General features: G+C 47.4%; 7 protein-coding genes and 1 non-coding gene across 8 annotated transcripts; 5 read left to right on the top strand and 3 right to left on the bottom strand.

Moving 5' to 3' along the window:
• Positions 1-1,368: 1,368 nt before the first annotated feature.
• BDV27DRAFT_165382 (non-ribosomal peptide synthetase) lies at positions 1,369-4,467 on the bottom strand (the record flags this gene model as incomplete). Its single annotated transcript, XM_032073909.1, has 2 exons — positions 1,369-2,118; positions 2,152-4,467. 2 exons carry the CDS (start codon positions 4,465-4,467, stop codon positions 1,369-1,371), a joined length of 3,066 nt encoding a protein of 1,021 aa, XP_031932631.1.
• Positions 4,468-6,291: 1,824 nt separating this feature from the next.
• On the top strand, positions 6,292-7,403 carry BDV27DRAFT_153037 (NmrA/HSCARG family protein; the record flags this gene model as incomplete). Its single annotated transcript, XM_032071704.1, has 3 exons — positions 6,292-6,691; positions 6,745-7,077; positions 7,144-7,403. The coding sequence occupies 3 exons, from the start codon at positions 6,292-6,294 to the stop codon at positions 7,401-7,403; spliced, it is 993 nt and encodes a 330-aa protein (XP_031932630.1).
• A 616-nt stretch (positions 7,404-8,019) lies between these two features.
• Positions 8,020-8,403, top strand: BDV27DRAFT_153036 (nuclear transport factor 2 family protein; the record flags this gene model as incomplete). Its single annotated transcript, XM_032071703.1, has 1 exon — positions 8,020-8,403. The coding sequence occupies one exon, from the start codon at positions 8,020-8,022 to the stop codon at positions 8,401-8,403; it is 384 nt and encodes a 127-aa protein (XP_031932629.1).
• A 737-nt stretch (positions 8,404-9,140) lies between these two features.
• Positions 9,141-10,758, top strand: BDV27DRAFT_153035 (MDR family MFS transporter; the record flags this gene model as incomplete). The annotated part of the gene is made up of 2 exons (XM_032071702.1): positions 9,141-9,708; positions 9,776-10,758. The coding sequence occupies 2 exons, from the start codon at positions 9,141-9,143 to the stop codon at positions 10,756-10,758; spliced, it is 1,551 nt and encodes a 516-aa protein (XP_031932628.1).
• Positions 10,759-11,181: 423 nt separating this feature from the next.
• On the top strand, positions 11,182-11,277 carry BDV27DRAFT_t24. Its single transcript has one exon. It is a non-coding gene; the product is annotated as a tRNA-Lys (tRNA).
• A 427-nt stretch (positions 11,278-11,704) lies between these two features.
• On the bottom strand, positions 11,705-12,668 carry BDV27DRAFT_141206 (flavo protein-like protein; the record flags this gene model as incomplete). The annotated part of the gene is made up of 2 exons (XM_032069782.1): positions 11,705-12,106; positions 12,183-12,668. 2 exons carry the CDS (start codon positions 12,666-12,668, stop codon positions 11,705-11,707), a joined length of 888 nt encoding a protein of 295 aa, XP_031932627.1.
• A 516-nt stretch (positions 12,669-13,184) lies between these two features.
• On the bottom strand, positions 13,185-14,781 carry BDV27DRAFT_153033 (uncharacterized protein; the record flags this gene model as incomplete). Its single annotated transcript, XM_032071701.1, has 2 exons — positions 13,185-14,280; positions 14,339-14,781. The coding sequence occupies 2 exons, from the start codon at positions 14,779-14,781 to the stop codon at positions 13,185-13,187; spliced, it is 1,539 nt and encodes a 512-aa protein (XP_031932626.1).
• A 911-nt stretch (positions 14,782-15,692) lies between these two features.
• Positions 15,693-16,928, top strand: BDV27DRAFT_120802 (uncharacterized protein; the record flags this gene model as incomplete). The annotated part of the gene is made up of 3 exons (XM_032065208.1): positions 15,693-16,041; positions 16,136-16,352; positions 16,438-16,928. Coding segments are annotated over exons 1-3 (686 nt in total), but the record flags the coding sequence as incomplete, so codon positions are not given.
• Between the last annotated feature and the right edge of the window lie 371 nt (positions 16,929-17,299).

Genomic DNA, 17,299 nt, shown 5'->3' with positions numbered 1-17,299 from the left:
GCCTGGAGCAATCATCCCTGCTCATGCGCAGTGAGAGCACATCAAGATGTGAGAACATGTCGCCAGCCGGGCAGAGAGGAAAAGGGGTTGCTCCCTTCAGAATGGCTTTTCTCCGACAGCAATGAAACCCGAGTACAGGGTACTGGTCCATGCAAAAAGAGAAGGTTTTCGACTCTCCACCCAGGATTTCATTGCTCAAAATTAAATCTAAACTAATCTGTCGGGAATTCGTGGTGAAGCGGTATTGTTAGAACCGTCCGTGTCCTGGTCTCTAGCTGCTTAGTATAACTTTCTCTATTCTTTGAGTAGGGTTTTGACGATGCACCATATTTACCAAAGAGAGTCCCAAGGACTATCCCAGTGAGTGCAGTTAGTAGTGCCACTCCTCCATATCTTATCCCAGGAAAACTCATACTTGGGCCCTGGCGCAATTTACTACCAATACCAGGCAAGGAAGATCCGCCGTAGCAGGGAGCGTCCGCAATGGTTTAATTGTATCCAGTTTGGCTATTGGTGTGAATGGACCGATTAAGGGAAGAAGCCAAACCAGACGGCGTTGCTGTAAGTGATGTACCATTCTGCACATATCAGTCTCCACCCCCGCCGGGGTGATTGCTCAGTTCCAACAGTCGAACCAAATCATCGACCTCCACAACCGACTAAATGAGCTCGATCCCGCCGTAGCCAAGCCGCAGACTTCCCTGCGGCTCCATCACGCTCCATCCTTTCCTGTGCCACCAACAGTTACCGTCGACGGCCGGTGCGCTAACTGTGCGGGTTCCGTGGCAGTGGGAGGGCGTTAGAGTGCATCACCGCCGTCGGCCCACAAGGAAAAGCCCTTACATTCTTCAGAACGGTTGGTGTCGGGCCTTCCCCCCAGATGATCTATCTCAGATGAATGATTTCTTTGGCTATGTCAGTCGAGATCACAGATCAGTATCGCCTCTTACCTTATTGGCTTGTGATATATTTATGCGTACGGAGTACACGAGCCTACAAGTACCGGATATGTCTATATCTTGCAACTGAGCTTTTGATCGTTAATCTATCCTGCACTGACGGTCGAGCTTAAGGGCAATACTCCGTATGCAAGATGCCGAGATACTCCAGTCTACTATTGACCACTCGTTTGGCCATGCCTTCCACCAATCGCACGAGAAAGGACAGAAACTAGAACAAACGAAGACCGAGTAAAAGTAAATAAAAATACGTAAGAAAATGTAAACCGTAACCCGAGCAATACAGCATAGAGAGTTTTAGGAGCATAACCCCTAATTCTATATTAAACATTCACTATGTACATACAAAGGAGAAACGAATAGTAAGGACTTTTATCAATACCAAGCGAGGCACTTCGACATCTCAATTTCATACCACCCAGGATGAATGGCTCCGTAGATAGTCCACGTACTTTCCCATTAACGAAGAGTCCAGAGGACGAAATTCCAAGCCCCCCGGATAGTCCTCCAAGGCCCTCATTGTATTTTTCGTCTGATATTGTGGCATGTTCTCATAGAGCTCCCACCTTGTCAAACCATCTTGGACCTTCTCGGCTAGCATGGGTAGCAATGGTTGCAATGACTTTGGTGTCTTGGAAGACAAACGGTCGATCCATTCCGAATAGGGCACGCGTTCAATGACAGAGTCAGTCTTCCCATTAAGGAGCTCCATGGAGGCATCCATATCGATGTTGTCGTCCTTTGTCGGCGGCACGATATGGAAAGCATGTCCGAGATTTGCGGGATCGCCAGCAATATGCAGAATGGCTGAGTTGACATAGTCAACAGAAATGAATTCCTTGCGTTGGTTGGGAAGCTGGGGGTAACATCCTAACTCAAAGCAGGCGTGGATCAGGCGACTGAAAAAGTCATCGGGGTTGCAAGCGCCGGTTTGGCTGTGCCCGGTGATGAATCCCGGACGGTAGACTGCAATAGGGAATCCTCGGCCCATTAGACGACGCAACAGCTGTTCGGCAACCCATTGACTCTGTGCATATCCATGGTCGTAGGGAAGCGCCTTGAGATGTGGTAGGAGGGCTTCATCCTCATCGACTGCAGTAGAACCAGTTACGAAGCCGGTAGGTCCAAAGCATGAGATGCTAGATACATAGTGAACGGGCTTGTTTCTTCCAGCACAGGCAAAACGGATCACATTGACAGTACCAAGAGTGTTGGCCGGGCGATGTAAAGAGTAGGGCTGGGTATAGTTGACCCGAGCGCCAAGGTGAAAGACAACACTGGCCCAATTGGCTAGCTCGTTAAAGCGCGCTTGCCCGAGACCTAAATATGCTTCCTCCAGTAGACCAGGGAAGGCCAATAGTTTGTAGCGAAACCGCTCATCCCAGAGACCATATTTGGCCAAGGCAGTCTTCAGGCGCTTCATGCCCACCTCTGCGTTTTTAGCCCTGACCAGGCAGCCAATCTGGTGGACGTTCGGCATACGAAGAAGATCTGCTAGCATAAACGCACCAACAAATCCTGTCGCACCGGTGAAGAAAACCCGACCTTCAATATCGCTCTGCCAATTTACGGGCGGTCCGACTGGGGTAGGAATGTCGTCAGCAAGCATTGAATCGGCGACCCAGATATCAGTCTCGTTGCGGACGGTCTCAAAGCTCCCGTCTTTGGGACAACGATCGATGATGTTGGCAAGAGCACCGAGGGTTGAGTTATCGTACAGAGCCAAAAGAGAGATTTCGCACGAGCAGGCGCGTCGGATCTGACTGATCAATAGCGATGCTTGCAAGGAGGTACCACCCAAAGCGAAGAAATCATCTTCATCTTGGTATGAGGGCACCGGATTGGCCAAGAGGTTGGCCCAAAGGACGGTTAAAATCGCTCGAGTATCTTTACGTAGCGAACGAGACAATGTGTCTTTCTGTTGGTCCTTCCACCGTTGGCAAAAGAGCGTCGCTAGGTGCTTCCGATCGACTTTGCAATGACTGTTGAGAGGCATCTTTGGGATCAATTCCAGCTGAGGGATCATGTAATCTGGGAGAACATTTCTGAGATCTTTTAGCACAGAATCAATGTTTGGAGGACTGTCTGGATCCGCAGGAGTGGCGTATGCAGCCAGCAGTGAGCCAGCTCCGGCTTGTGGCAGTTCGACCTTCATCGCGACCACTTCAGAGAAGTAGCCAGTTTGGAGCAGACTAGATTCGATGGCTCCGAGCTCGACTCGGAATCCGCGGATTTTGACTTGATGATCGCTGCGGCCGATATAATCAATTTGGCCATCTTGGCGACGGCGAACCAGATCACCAGTGCGATAAAGCCGAAGGGGGCCGTTGGGACTTGCGGCAGCATTTTCAACTGTAACAAATGACTCTGCATTTTTCTCAGGCTGGTTGACATAGCCCGGAGAAAGACCGGCTCCTCCTATCCAGAGTTCACCTTCATCACTTTCTTGCCCGGCCTCATTGGCAATATAAGCAACTGTTTGACCGATTGGCATACCGATGCTGATAGAGCCCGCATGTAGGTCTTTCGGAGTAATCTGGTGAGTAAGACAAAAGATACAGCATTCTGTGGGACCGTACGCATTGACCAACATAGCTGGGGGCCCTTCGTTAAAGATTGTTTGGATGGCTGCAACATTCGCCGCTTCACCACCAATAAAGCAAAGGCGTAGCTTGGAAAAAGCGCGAGGAAATGTCGATGCAGCTAGGTTAAGCAGTGCGGTCGTGGTGGCCATGACAGTGATGCCCAGTAGGTCGATATGTTTGGCCATAAGGCGAAGATCCAACAGAACTGGAGTATTCAACACGGCAATGCGGGCTCCCCGGAGCAGCGGAGCCCATATATCGAACAGGGCAACGTCAAAGCTACTCTTGTTGACGTGGGCAACAACATCTTTAGCATTCACAGGCTCGAATGGTGCATGAAAGACAACCTGCAAAATGGAACGCGCGGCGATCTGTACGGCTTTCGGCTCGCTGGTAGTCCCGGAAGTATGAATGATATGCGTCCGGTGAGATAGATCTGTAGCTACAGGATAGCGATCTTCGTCCCACGATGTACTGCAAGTAGTGTCCGGAATAAACATATCGTCTAGTAAGATTTGGGTGAATGGCAGGTCTCGGGCTTTGTTTGGGCCGTCAACCAGGACAAATCGCGTTTGAAGCTTCTCCAATCGGTTCCGAATCTGCTGGTCTGGAAGGTTTGGATCCATCGGGACACAAGTCCCGCCAGCATAAATTGTTCCCATCTGTGCCAGTGCATCGTTTAGCCCATGGTTGACAATGATACCAACAGGCTCCTCGATGGCTAAAGAAGTAAGAGAGAGTCTATTCGCCACTCGACAAGCATGTCTGTGTACCTCCTCGTATGTGAGCGAGAAGCCGCCGTCAACCACCGCTAGTGACGAGCATTGTCGTCGAACCTGTTCAAAAAAGAGTTGACCTAGGCCTTCGTTGCATTCGACCGCAAGTTGGTACTCCCCTTGAGGACTGATATCAGCCGAAGGCATGATGCGGGTATGTCCGGTTATTTAGAACAACTACAAGAACGAACGCTATTGTTAATCATATGTCTACGTGGAACTAGGTGTTTATATATTCTGATTGAGGGGGAGACCAACTCTGGTGAATTGGAAAAAAAAATCTTTTTATCTGTACGTCGGAGCTTCCATCAGTGGAGCTGTGTGTTGCATCAAAGTCAAACCCCCGAACCATCTACGTCCCTTCCACTATGTACGATATTCCAGCAACCCGACGCTCAGCCTTCACTTTCCGTACTATCATCATTAGTGGCCTCCTATAATATGATAGTCAACACCCGTGACTAGCTGAGGGGACCCACCCGTGTATGGAGCTCTGAGTTCCACCATCGCAGATCTCGCACTACTCCGGGCCAATACTAGGGTTTTCTCATCCAGCTGAAGAACAGCGGTGTGTGGCTTCTATTGTTAGCCAATTCGCGTTGAAGGCTGAGATGAGGCCACTTTCCCTTGCGAGCTCTTTCTTTCACCATGATCGATCTTATTCTGCTGATTGCTGTAGGCGTCGACTCACTGACTAGAGTGCAATACGGTCTCAAGAGAGGTTTCAGGGGGTGCACCCAGTATCCCGCTTTGTATTTCCCTCTGCGATGCGTGGCGTGAAGAAGGGAGATTGAATTCTACAATACTCGCCTCCGCCACATCTTGGAAAGCTACGTGGCAGTCAAAATGTTGCCAGTCCACCAAGCCCAAGTCCCTCTCCCAGATCTTTGGCGATGGGTGGATCCATTGCCAAAGTATGATTCCATCGCAAGGCCCTGAATACGATGTTGGCCCACATTGCTCGTGGGAATACGATCGGTTCGACCGGCGAGTTGTGGAAATTTTTCACAACCATCATGAAGCCGGGGATTCAGTGACAACATGATCCGCAGCTACTCTATGTCGCCACTCGGAAGCTACTCATAGTTCTAGAGAGACACCAGCAGGAAGCCGCTCCGTAGTCTGGGATTATCATTAAGGATATCGTCCAGTGCTGAGCAGTCAATGTGTATGCGCAGTACTTTCTCGGCGTCACTGCATAGACAACAGCATAACCCGGATCTACAAAGCATCCTGCCTCAATTGTCAGTAGCGCTTTCTTGTTTGGAATGGATCTTTATTCTATTGCTCCCCACATGTTGTCGAGTTCCGCATACACCGAATGACCTGACAAAGGCCTTGGTACAAGCGACCACGCCACGCCGACTGCTCAAAAGGGGGTAGACGAAGATCGATCAAAATCAATCAGACAGGCTGATCGACCTTAACTTGCCGATTTTCGCTATTGGTAATAACACATGGTAGCTCTCGCTTAAAACCCGGAGACTATGCGGAAAGTTCGGGGGCCCACCTTGAATAGCCAAGATATCTGCGCTCGTATCTTCGGGACTATATGTGGAAGTGGAGACCTGTGGAGAATTGCCTTACATAACAGTAGTACTTTCAATAAACTTTTTCAAAAAGATAGTTGATGGGCCGCTAGAACTTTCGAAGTCGAAAGGATTCGGTAGATCGGCTAGAACAAGAACATGAAGGGAAAAGATCTGCACTAGAGCTGAGGAAAGGTTTTACAAGGTTTATATATATCCAATTCAGGTATTACGTGTGCATCAAGCCGTATGCGAGAAGCCAGATGAGCCTGAGAGGACAGATAAAGCCGTCGCCCCAGTGCGCATCTTCCCTAGTTTGACACTTGAAGTCACGCTCACAGCATACATTATCTTGACAACTTAGTCCCACGCCTACTCAATCCTCTCTTTATCACTCCTTCTTTTATATATATATATATACTTTTTTTTTTCTTTCGTAACAATGGCTTCAACCATCGCTGTTGTAGGTGCCACAGGCAAGCAAGGTGGGTCTGTGGCCCGTTCGCTACTCCAAAACCCATCATTCAAAGTCCGGGCTGTTACACGCAATAAGAGCTCTGACGCCAGCCAGTCCTTGGCATCGGCTGGAGCGGACGTTGTCCAGGCGAACGGATTCAACCATGAAGAGATGGTAGCAGCCTTGAAAGGAGCATCAGGGCTGTACATGAATATCAACTCCGACGACAAGGCATGGAGAGATCCTGCTGGCCCAACTGAATTCGATCTTGGAAAGTCAATCGTCGATGCAGCAATCGAAGCGGGTGTGGAGACCTTTGTCTACAGTGGTGGCCCGCCTTGCACTGAGTTGACCGGTGGAAAGGTGAGTATGAAAGCAATGGACAGTAAGTAGAGTGGCAGTCTTTATACAATGAGATCGGATCCTAAATGCTAGCAGTGAAGTATCGGGTAGAACAATATGCGAGAGAGACCGGAAGGTTCCAGACGATTGTTATTGTGAACCCGGCCTGGTACTTCGAAAACTTCCTTGTCAAGGAGGTTGCCCCAGTCTTTGGAGGCTTCCCATTTTTCCCCGACTCTGAGGGCTTCCTGACATTCCGCGTGCCTCACTGGGGCGGGGACAACCAGGTCCCATTTTTGAATATCACCGAAGATTATGGTGACATCGTGCATGGCATATTCTTGGAACCTACCCGATGGAACGGTCGTGTTATTCACGGAGCAAGCGATCTCATTGGATTTGATCAATTGACCGCTACCTTTGAGTCAGGTATGTTTGGAACCTGAAGGCTCAGGCGGCGCTTAGATTCCGCAACTGACAGCATTCAACCTTCAGTTACTGGTCAAAAGTCTCGGTTCGAACCGATACTGCCCAACTGGGAGGCCTTTGACACCCATGGAATCCCAGAATTGGAGGATGTCAAGCTTATGTTCGGTTTTACTCAGAACACCGGGGGCCGTTACTTCGGTGAAGAGGCGAGCGAGATCAACACGGCCACTGAGCTGAAAAGAATCGTAGCACATGCGTTGGGTCGGCCTGAAGAGAAGCACCAGTTGCAGACGGCTAAAGGTTTCTTCCGGGCCAACTTTCAGTAGCTTACTGATATAAACTATCATCTGGATAGAAAGGATTATACGGCAGACGAAATGTAGCTTAACGGTCAACCAACTATTTTTACCAAGTTTACCAACGGAAACAACACCATTATCTAGCCAATTAGATCTATTAATCAGGTCCTACTTTATAAACTACCAGTTATGATAGTTTAAGGCACTTTGACCCTTACATTTAGATACTACTCACGCTAACTTTAGAAATGGGGCACCATGACCCCTAAGCTTAGGGCTTAATCTCAGGATATCTTCTACAACACCACCACCACCACTACTACTACTGTACAACTAATTGAGGACAATACAACCCCCTCTATATATTTTAAAGCTCCTAGTATTATAGGGTCAATTCACATATATATATAAGCTTTATGTTGAATTAATAAGTTTAAGCTTCATATATTATATGTAGTATATTCTATACAGTATAGGGACTGTGTTATTAAAAAAGTCACTGCGTGGTTCGATATAGTTAAAAGCGTCAAGGTTTCGGTAAGAAATCGCCTAGTGTCCAGGACCTCGATTAAATTGACCCGTTCCTTCCAGTACTTTAAGGAATACGAACTTCTCCGCACCATCCTCAGCCACCACCCTTACCATGAACCACAACGAGATTCTCGCCCTCGAGCACAAAACCTGGGATGCCCTCTGCATTTCGGGGTCGAATCTCCTCCCCCTACTTTCGGACGATTGCATTATGGTCTTTCCGGGCGGGATGAAGCTATCCAAAGAATCTCACCCAACTCTCAGCTCCATCTTGACGAGCGGGGAGTTCACCCCGTGGAGCTCGTATACTATACTTGAGAGCGAGGCGCGGATCCTCGACGGGAGTACGCAATCTGCGTTGATCTGCTATAAGGTTTCAGCCCGGCGAGTGACCGATCGTGACTCCCAGAGCTTTGATGCGCTGTGTTCCAGTGTCTGGCGGAAGATAGGCCCTGAGCAGTGGGAAATGGTGTTCCATCAACAGACTCCGTTGTAAGTGACTCGTGTGGAGTAACTATTATCAGTGGAAAGTTTTACTAAGTGCGTCGGGTGTAGTTAGTTTACTTTTCGAGCCAGTGTCGAATGACTGGTCTGGCGATACGACTGGGCAGGTAGCCATTTGTCAGCTATCTTTATTATTGCATATTCTGCACGTTTGTCAGGGTAGCCTTTGGCGGAGATACAGCCCAGGGATGGCTCCATGAAGGAAGCATCCAAAGGATTCCGTTATAGATGAATAATAAGACTATGGTAGGGTCATGATGTGTGGGCTAGGTATGATGGAGGGCGTCTAAGTCGCCCTAGAAGGCGCGGAAGAGTTCCATGGGTTGAGAAGTCCTTACCATGTTGATCAACATGTACACGCGAAAGAGAGATAATAATCAATTATGACTCTACCTAGATTAATCACCAGTAGATTGCTATCTTTCGGTAAGGTGGCCCTTGGAAACTGGGACATTTGATTGGACCCGAGACATCCTTCGGGGGCCCCCGAAGGGATCCTCGGTGCCAAGCCGCGATAACCCTCAGTAGTTGAAAGTTCTAGATTTAGTATTCTGGTGAATGGAGCATTACTCCCTGGGTAGTCTTGCACTGACTACCTTTCAGCTCCTCCCGGTCTGTTGTGCTGAAAACCCTGTTGGGTGAAACTCCGTGGATTTCGCAGTCTCCTGCCCATAAAGACTCGGCCTACACAGATACATATCTGTTGAGTCTAATCGCTCGAGTACGACCATGGCTTCAGAGAAGTCATTGACTAGTGATGTTGAGGAAAACAGATTGCAACCATCCACTCTGTCCATACCTTGGCGACAACGATTTCGCTCCCATCTTGTGATTGTCTCACTCTTTCTCTGTCTGTTTCTGGCTGCACTCGACACCACTATAGTTGCACCCGCATTGCCAGTCATAGCCAGCCATCTCCATGCGACGACATCGGAATATACTTGGGTTGGCAGCGCCTATACCCTCGCTAGTACTTCCACAACTCCCCTCTGGGCGAGGATATCAGACATCTGGGGCCGCAGGATGATTTTAATGATTGCCAATGTTGTTTTTCTATGCGGGAGCGTTGTCTGTGCGCTTAGTAGAACCCCTCTCATGCTGATCGGAGGACGAGTGTTACAAGGAGTGGGCAGTGGGGGAATTATTGTGATGGTGACAATAATAGTTGCTGATCTATTTCCCATTCGCGAAAGGGCGAAATATTATGCATTGACGGGGGTTGTATGGGCTATCTCCAGTGGTGTCGGTCCTATATTGGGGGGAGTATTCACACAAACAATTGGCTGGCGTTGGTGCTGTGAGTTGTTTGACCGAACCCCGTGAGATGTGACTTTTGCTAACGTATTACTTCATTGTAACCGCAGTCTATATTAACCTGCCGTTCGATGGCCTCTCACTGGTTATTCTGTTTTTCTTCCTGCATCTTGAGCCAGTGACCACATCTGTTGCCACCCTCCGCTCATTTGACTGGGCTGGCTCCGTTTTGGTTGTTGGAGGGACTGTCAGCTTCTTATATGGACTCGAATCAGGGAACGGCAACGAACATAGCTGGGACTCGGCCTTTACCCTGGGCCTAATCATTGGGGGAATTTTGATTCTGGTCATATGGGGATATTATGAGTGGGCTGTCGCCAAGTGCCCTGTCATTCCCCTCCGCAGTCTCGTCAGTCGGTCAACGGTCCCTTGCCTTCTGACAGCTTTTTGTCACAGTTTCACTTTCATCTCCTATAGCTACTTCAACCCGCTTTACTTTCAGACAATTCTTGGCGTCAGCCCCATTCAGTCCGGCCTATACTTATTTGCCCTGGTGCTACCCTTATCCGCCATGACGCTCGCCAGCGGATTTTTCGTGCAACGCACAGGCAAATTCCGCCCAGTGATCTGGATTGGATGCTTTATCATGACGACAGGAACAGGATTGTTCATCGATTTTGGACCCCGCCTAGTGTTATGGAAAATTGTGGTCTACCAGTTCATTGCTGGGATTGGCTCTGGACCACTATTCCAGGCCCCGATGATCGCCTTTCAAAACTCGCTGAAGCCTGAGAACGTGGCTGCCGGGAATGCAGCTCTGGCATTTCTAAAGAATCTAGCAACGTCTCTATCTCTAGTGATCGGGGGTGTGGTGGCGCAAAGTGGATTAGGTGACCTTCGTTTGTCGGACTCGGGCTCAAATGCAGAGGCCGGGGATAATGACGGAGGAGGAACAGTCGACCGCACTTCTTTCGTGGCTGGTTTGAGTAATATGTGGATCTTTTATACAGCTATTTGTGGTATCATGACTATTGCCTCTCTTACCATTAAAAAACGCAGACTGGGTGATGAGCATGACAGTGATGAGAGGTAGTTCGAAATGTAAATTACATTGCCGGAGGTTTTGTACGCGGATAGATGGTTGAGCAGATATCAATTATAAATAAAAAAGGCCCAGGCTCTGTATGAACCGGCGTCATTTCATGGCGTATCTACTCTTGAATATTCCACTTATTGGGAAGAAATTCATAGCAAGGCAGTCCATTCTGATATTATCACCAACAAGGCGCTTCAGGCCAGGAGGTAGGACTGAGTCTATCAATATAGACTGTTGACAGTTGACTAAGCAATTCCTAGCACTTCAACCGTTTCATACATTGAGCCATTATGTTCTCAGCATCAGGAATAGGAGGATTGAAAATAGCGATAATCAATAGATAATACCATTGAGGAAATTCGTCTCTATATTTAAGATGTTCTATTTATAGGGAAATATTCGGCCAAGGATAAGTAGACCGCCCGGTTAGCTTAGTTGGAAGAGCGTGAGACTTTTAGATTATTCTGTATGGAGTCTGTTATCTCAAGGTCGCGGGTTCGAGCCCCGCATTGGGCGTTTTCTTTTTTTTTCTCGCCTGGGATCCGGTCGGAATGAAGCCTACGAAGCAAGTACTGGGCTTTAAATAATTCGTTTTTCATTCCCATCTACCCAAGGAGGCCGCTGGCTGTTATTGTAGCTAGTATCCATGGCTCACCGGCAGTACCTTATTTTGCAAGCCTTATCGATAAAGTACTAGCCTATAACTAGCTATGGCTTGAGTCTAGATGCTCGGATAGACGAAGCATCACTATTGATGTAATCCTTCTGTATCACCGAGGGTGTCGCCCTTTACATGGGTTGAGATAGGTTATTTTGCTATATTTTTAGCTTAAGTGATTAAATCTTTCAGTCCGTTGACCAGATCTCTTTCTAATATATTACTTCGCACGCCTCTAGATATGTGCACAAAAAAGATGTCTGGAAGGTACGCATCATCAGTATCCTACATGGATACAGCTCCATTTAACTTCGCCTCTTTCGCCCTCTTCTCTTCCCTCTCACTGAAGCGATCCCCAAAAAGGTCCATATGAGGTCTCATCAAGATCGTGTACTTGACAAATTCCTCCATGCAGTCCACTAATCGGTCCCGGTTACTACTGGGCATGAGCCTCTGGTCTCCCGGTTGACCTTCATCTGGGAACTGGGTATATGCCTTCGGGATCGACGACTGATTGGGAATAGTAAACATGCGCATCCAGCGACCGAGAATGCGCAAGGAGTTGACCGCGTTAAATGATTGTGATCCGCCGCAAACTTGGGCAATAGCTAGTGTTCGGCCCTGTGTTGGGCGAATGCTTCCGGTACTAAGGGGGATCCAATCTATCTGGTTCTTGAAGACTGCGGTCTAAAGACGGAACACGAGTTAATAGGTGAAAATAATACTTCATGGGATGAAACAGACTTGGAAAAGGGATACTGACAAGGTTACCGTGCTGTTCAGGCGAGACCCAGACATGTCCATCGCTCCACTGGCTGAGACCACGGAGCTCCTGTACCTTGGGGTGACCGTGGTCAACGTCGTTCTTCACTGGAAGTCCCTCCGGGTCGAAAACGCGGACATCGCAACCGAGTCGGAAGAGGATACGACATGCTTCCAATGCCACAAGCCGTGAATATGATCTTTTGCGTAGACTCCCGTACAGTACCAGGACCTTGAGCCTTTGGTTCGTATCCTTTAGGTCATTCTGGGCCATTTTCAAGGCGGTCGTCAGTTCTAGGTCGCTGACCCAGTCCTCTTCTGTTGTGTTGCTCAAAATGAATGGGCGATACTTTTGTCGAATGACAGAATCATCTTCACTCTCTGTTAAAGCCAGAGATTGAGATATATGAACTGGCAAATGTTCTCGATGAGGGATATTCTCAAGTGTATCCATCGTTCTTAACCGTTCAACAACAGGCTGTGCCATTGTTGTATATCTAACGCGTGGTAGTCGAGGTTGCCGGGAGCAAGTCGTCAAACCGGTCTTGAATGCTAACCCTATACAAAAGCTAGATCGCATTGAGAAGCGTATGGCACATAAGATGGAAAAATGAAACAAAATAACATGGATTATAAAAGAAAGAAAAAAAGGTATATGGCCAATGCCAAGACTTTCAAGGGCATGTCACTGCTCAAACATGATTGGTTGGCGGTGAACAAGACGAGAAATGCACGGACCGTTGTAGTGTTCGATAACTTGTATGCCCTAGGTCGAAATGATCCTCCAATAGCTCTGTTCTTTATGTTTCTACCACACATCTCTCATTATTGGATATCTATTATAATGTATTCCAAGGACTAAGTATCTTAGACATGGAATCTGAGCGACTTGTGCTTTTCTTAGGCACTCAGAATTCACCGAATGTCTGAAAAAAGGACAAGCACATCAAGCTAAGACGAGTACCTTGAAATTTGATATATTATTTATGTTCATTCGAGTGATTCAATCAGAATCCGAAGACCATTCCTCGTCTCTTTCCCACAATGGGGCATCTTCATCATCAGGGTTGCCCACATCCTCAGCATGCGGTATGCACTCCGTAATTCCCTGGATCTCTGTCAGGCTGGATAGTCCACTATCTTTCCATGCTACTAGCAAGTCAATCTGAGCGTCATGCATCTCGTCCTGACCTTTCTGATACCCCCGAATGAGCAGATACTCCAAATTCGGCGGCAAGCAATCAGCCAGTCTGAAGCTCTCTCTCTTTGCCAGGTTGACACCCTGAGCATAATACATCAGAGTGTGAATACCGAGGCTCAATCGTCTCAATGCGCGAAATTCCCGCAGTGATCCGCTCTGCCCCCATAGTGATTCCGCCGGCGTCCCTGTCCAAACATGCTCCGCATCACGTCGACCACCCCACTGCTCAAAAATATCATCCAACTCCTCATATTCCACAGCCTCATTGTTGAATTCACCAATATTACACTCCACATCCACATCCAATATCTCTAGTGTCTCTCTGTGTGGCAAGATCGTGAAGAAAAATGTCTTGGGATTGAATTTCGAGTAACTTCCGCCTAATACGTCCCTCCCCCCAATAGAGTACTGAAACTCTCTCAGAACCTTGGACGAGCATATGACATTGGCGAGGTAAAATATATCCAGCGACGAATGATGGATGGCGAATCGACTAATGTTAGATGATCCGGGTTCCAGCCTTGGCGCCCCGTTCTCATCCTCTTGTAAAATATCTGTGCTAACCATCTCTATAGATGGCAAACAATGAATAAGATGCATAGCTCCCATAAAGTCCATAGACAAGTAAAAACGTTCCTCGTCAAGGTCGTTGTTAATCACGTAGACGTTTCGCAAATTCTGCAGGAATGGCATATTGTTCGGGTCAGAATTAACCTGACGAAGCAGTATTTCCAGTGGGAACTTGACTGATTCGTAATCGTGGCTTTGTTCAGGCCAGTAAAAGCCAGTGTAGTTGTAGAACGGCGGGGGCATTGCTAATAACTCTAAATCCGGCGAAACCGAGATAAGCAGAGCAGTCATGGCTTGTGCAATGTAGACCCCTCGGCTCATAGTAGGGCTATATGGAATGTCAGCATGTTATGCGACGACAGCTCAATTATTGGGTGGCGTATTACAAGTATCGGGGCCATGGCCTTTCCTCGCCGGCTTCTGTTTGCATAACCATATTGAGAATGCGACCCGTCTCTGAGCCTGTGAATCCTGCTCTACAGATTGCGGCCCGAAGGAGCTGCATTTCCTTGTCATTTAGGTCTCGTAGCGAATTCGTTCGCTCTGTGTAGTCATCAAAACACGGGGGACCTTTGCTGCATTCGATATGACGCACGTATCGGCCTAGGCTGGGCCGTTTGAGAATTTCCATGAGCATAGCAAATGCTTTATTCAAGCTCTTGTCGTTGTTGTCAATACGCACTCGCCGGTATTTCTTGCGCATGGACATGTCACAAAGGGCGTGTAGTGAGCGGCATTGTATGGAGAGTGCGGCAATATCGCGATGAGAATGCACGAATGACAGGAAACGATGATGAATCTCGATGGGCAGATCAGTTAATAGAGCCATAGTTATAGATACTGGGTAAGGATCGTCGGACCATGGCGGAAAGGACGAAAGAGCAGTCTACTTATTCTCTGAAGTGGGTCTTTCTTTAGTGGTTGGTTTAGCGTATTCTATAGGCAGCCCGATGTTGCCTGCTTGCCTTAGGTGTGGGGTTAGGGTCGGTCGGATCACGGCGCTTATCTTATCAGGGTGAACTAGTTAGCTATGAACTATATTACGTCCATGCCATTCCTCTACAAATTACAATAGATGGTTCTAATTGTACTACATGATAAGTGGGAAAATGGATGTACTTGTACTATGCAAGATCTTTTCTTAAATCAAATATTCGGCGGTCACGTGGTAACCTTCTTAGAATAGGATGTCAGTATTGGGATATATATTCTCCAAAGCATATAAAACTTACTGGTTCAATTAATTTTCAATATTCTCAAAATAAAGAATTAATAAAAGGATTAGAATACCTGGTCGTTTAGGTTTGAACTGATTTCTAGTGGGATATCTATGATTAATATGTTTTAAGTGGATGATCATATCTAATATTTATTTTCAAAATGGGGTATATACACCTAGGGTATGAGGATAAGCTACTGTATCACAGGGTCTATCGACATGGAACCTGCATATCTACATTTATTAATGCCGTTAAAATCCTTACCATGTGTTTAAATTTTCCAAATGTCCGAATAAGTCGCCGCAATCGGCGACCCACACAGACGACTTTTGCATCTCACCCGGGCCATGACGCTGCCGTTGCCGTTCGTGGCGTGCTATTGCTTCATTCACTCCACTTGCGGGCCGCCACGCCTAGCCCAATACTGCCGATATGCCGATATTAATGGCGGTGTCTCAAAGGCCAATTTATTTTATTTATGGTAATTCTCTTGACCGGTGAAGTTCCCATACAACCTCCCCCCAACCCCCCCAATAATGCGCACGTTTTTCGATACTATCACAAACACGAGCGCTGGCCAGGATAAGTTCTTAAAAGTTGTTCAAAATGTGATTCGGCTTTTCTTGTCCCTGCCACTGTCAGGGAGATACAAATGTAGACTTCGATGGCTCGACAAATCAATTTTTATGCGGCTTCGTGCGGAGATTGGAATCGCGGTCAAGCTCACTCGCATCTGTTCTGTGCCGGGGCATTTACAGCAGATGGGGGATGCGATCTGTTGTAAAAGCGAACCAGCTCTTCTCCGGACTTTGAGAGTTGCTAAGGCACTTGGATATACAACTTTCGCAATAGGAGATCTTGTTAGCTACGTGAGTTGAGAGATTGCTCTCTTCCTCTTATACAAATTGAACCGTCCATCCATCTTCGTCCAGAGATAAAACTGAACAGAGAAATGGCCTTTAGCTCTCCACCATTGCTTTCACGATCCCATCGAAGTGGAAAGCCAAGATAGCACGGGCATCCGTTCATGCTCTTCTCCTTGCCACCATCTGTCAATTCTTGATGGTTTCTATTTCTTTGACAAAGAATATCAAGATTACATATCAACGCACTAGCCGAGGTCCTAAATTAAACGGCATTCCTCGATTAAATATAGCCAAACAACAGGAAGTACGAAGTGGTAAGTCCTCTCTGACGTTTTTCCTTCATGTAACCTCTCTCAGTGTCACATACATTCACTAACGGTGTTCATGCGCTGAATAAAGTCCTTCCTTTTCTAAGCGCAACGTGTGACATGGTGTCTGCGATCGCCGGTGCCGGCTATAAAGAGGTCAACGATGCAACGCTGGGAATCCTTGGGTCCTTGAGTGGCGGATCCGGATTGACGTTGATTGTCGCTAAATAACAACATGCGGATTACCTCGACGTCTTCGAAGATTGTCGTGGTAATTCGTCTACATCACATGACGTAACGAAACCCATGATTTATCGCCCTAATTGCATTCAAATTTTATGTGGTCTGTTGGTTTGTAGTTCTACTAACTGAGACGACTCTCAATGATACTTTCCTATACCAATGCCCTAGAATATCTGTTTTGCCGGAGATGAGTCGGTTTTGGATACATTGGATTCGGTTTGCCGAGGCATTTGATTATTTATCCATCTTATCAGTCTGGGCCTCGGCAAACGAAGGTAGAGAGGTAGAGTTTAGCTTCCTCTAGTGGCGAATTCCCCACTACTTTCTGTTATGGTTTTACAAAGGTTAAGTGGCTATATTTTTTAGAAAGAACTCTATCAGCCCCAAGTCTGTACGCGGTGGGGTAGATCTGATGCTCGCCGCTATCCTTCGCTCTAATTGAACCACTAGTGTCATGACAAGCGATCTGGCTGCACAGCATGGATCTTACGGTTGTCTCATTCAATCAAACTCTTCATACCGGCTTCTGGATATACTAGTATTTCTATTGTTGCGGCAAATCATTGTTAGCGCTGGCTCTTGGTTGCTTGGTACTTATCACTTGTCTATAGCCCTTCAAGTTGGCCAGTGACGGAGTAGAATGAAGGAAGCCCCAGTGCTTAACACCCTTTCCCACCTAATCAAGAAAAGCCTGCAGACCAGCCCGAAGG

This window comes from Aspergillus caelatus, assembly GCF_009193585.1.
Source record: "Aspergillus caelatus strain CBS 763.97 unplaced genomic scaffold BDV27scaffold_11, whole genome shotgun sequence".
Taxonomy (NCBI): Eukaryota; Fungi; Ascomycota; class Eurotiomycetes; order Eurotiales; family Aspergillaceae; genus Aspergillus; species Aspergillus caelatus.
The sequence above is the reverse complement of the archived record's forward strand: the minus strand, read 5'-3'. Positions and strand labels throughout refer to the sequence as shown.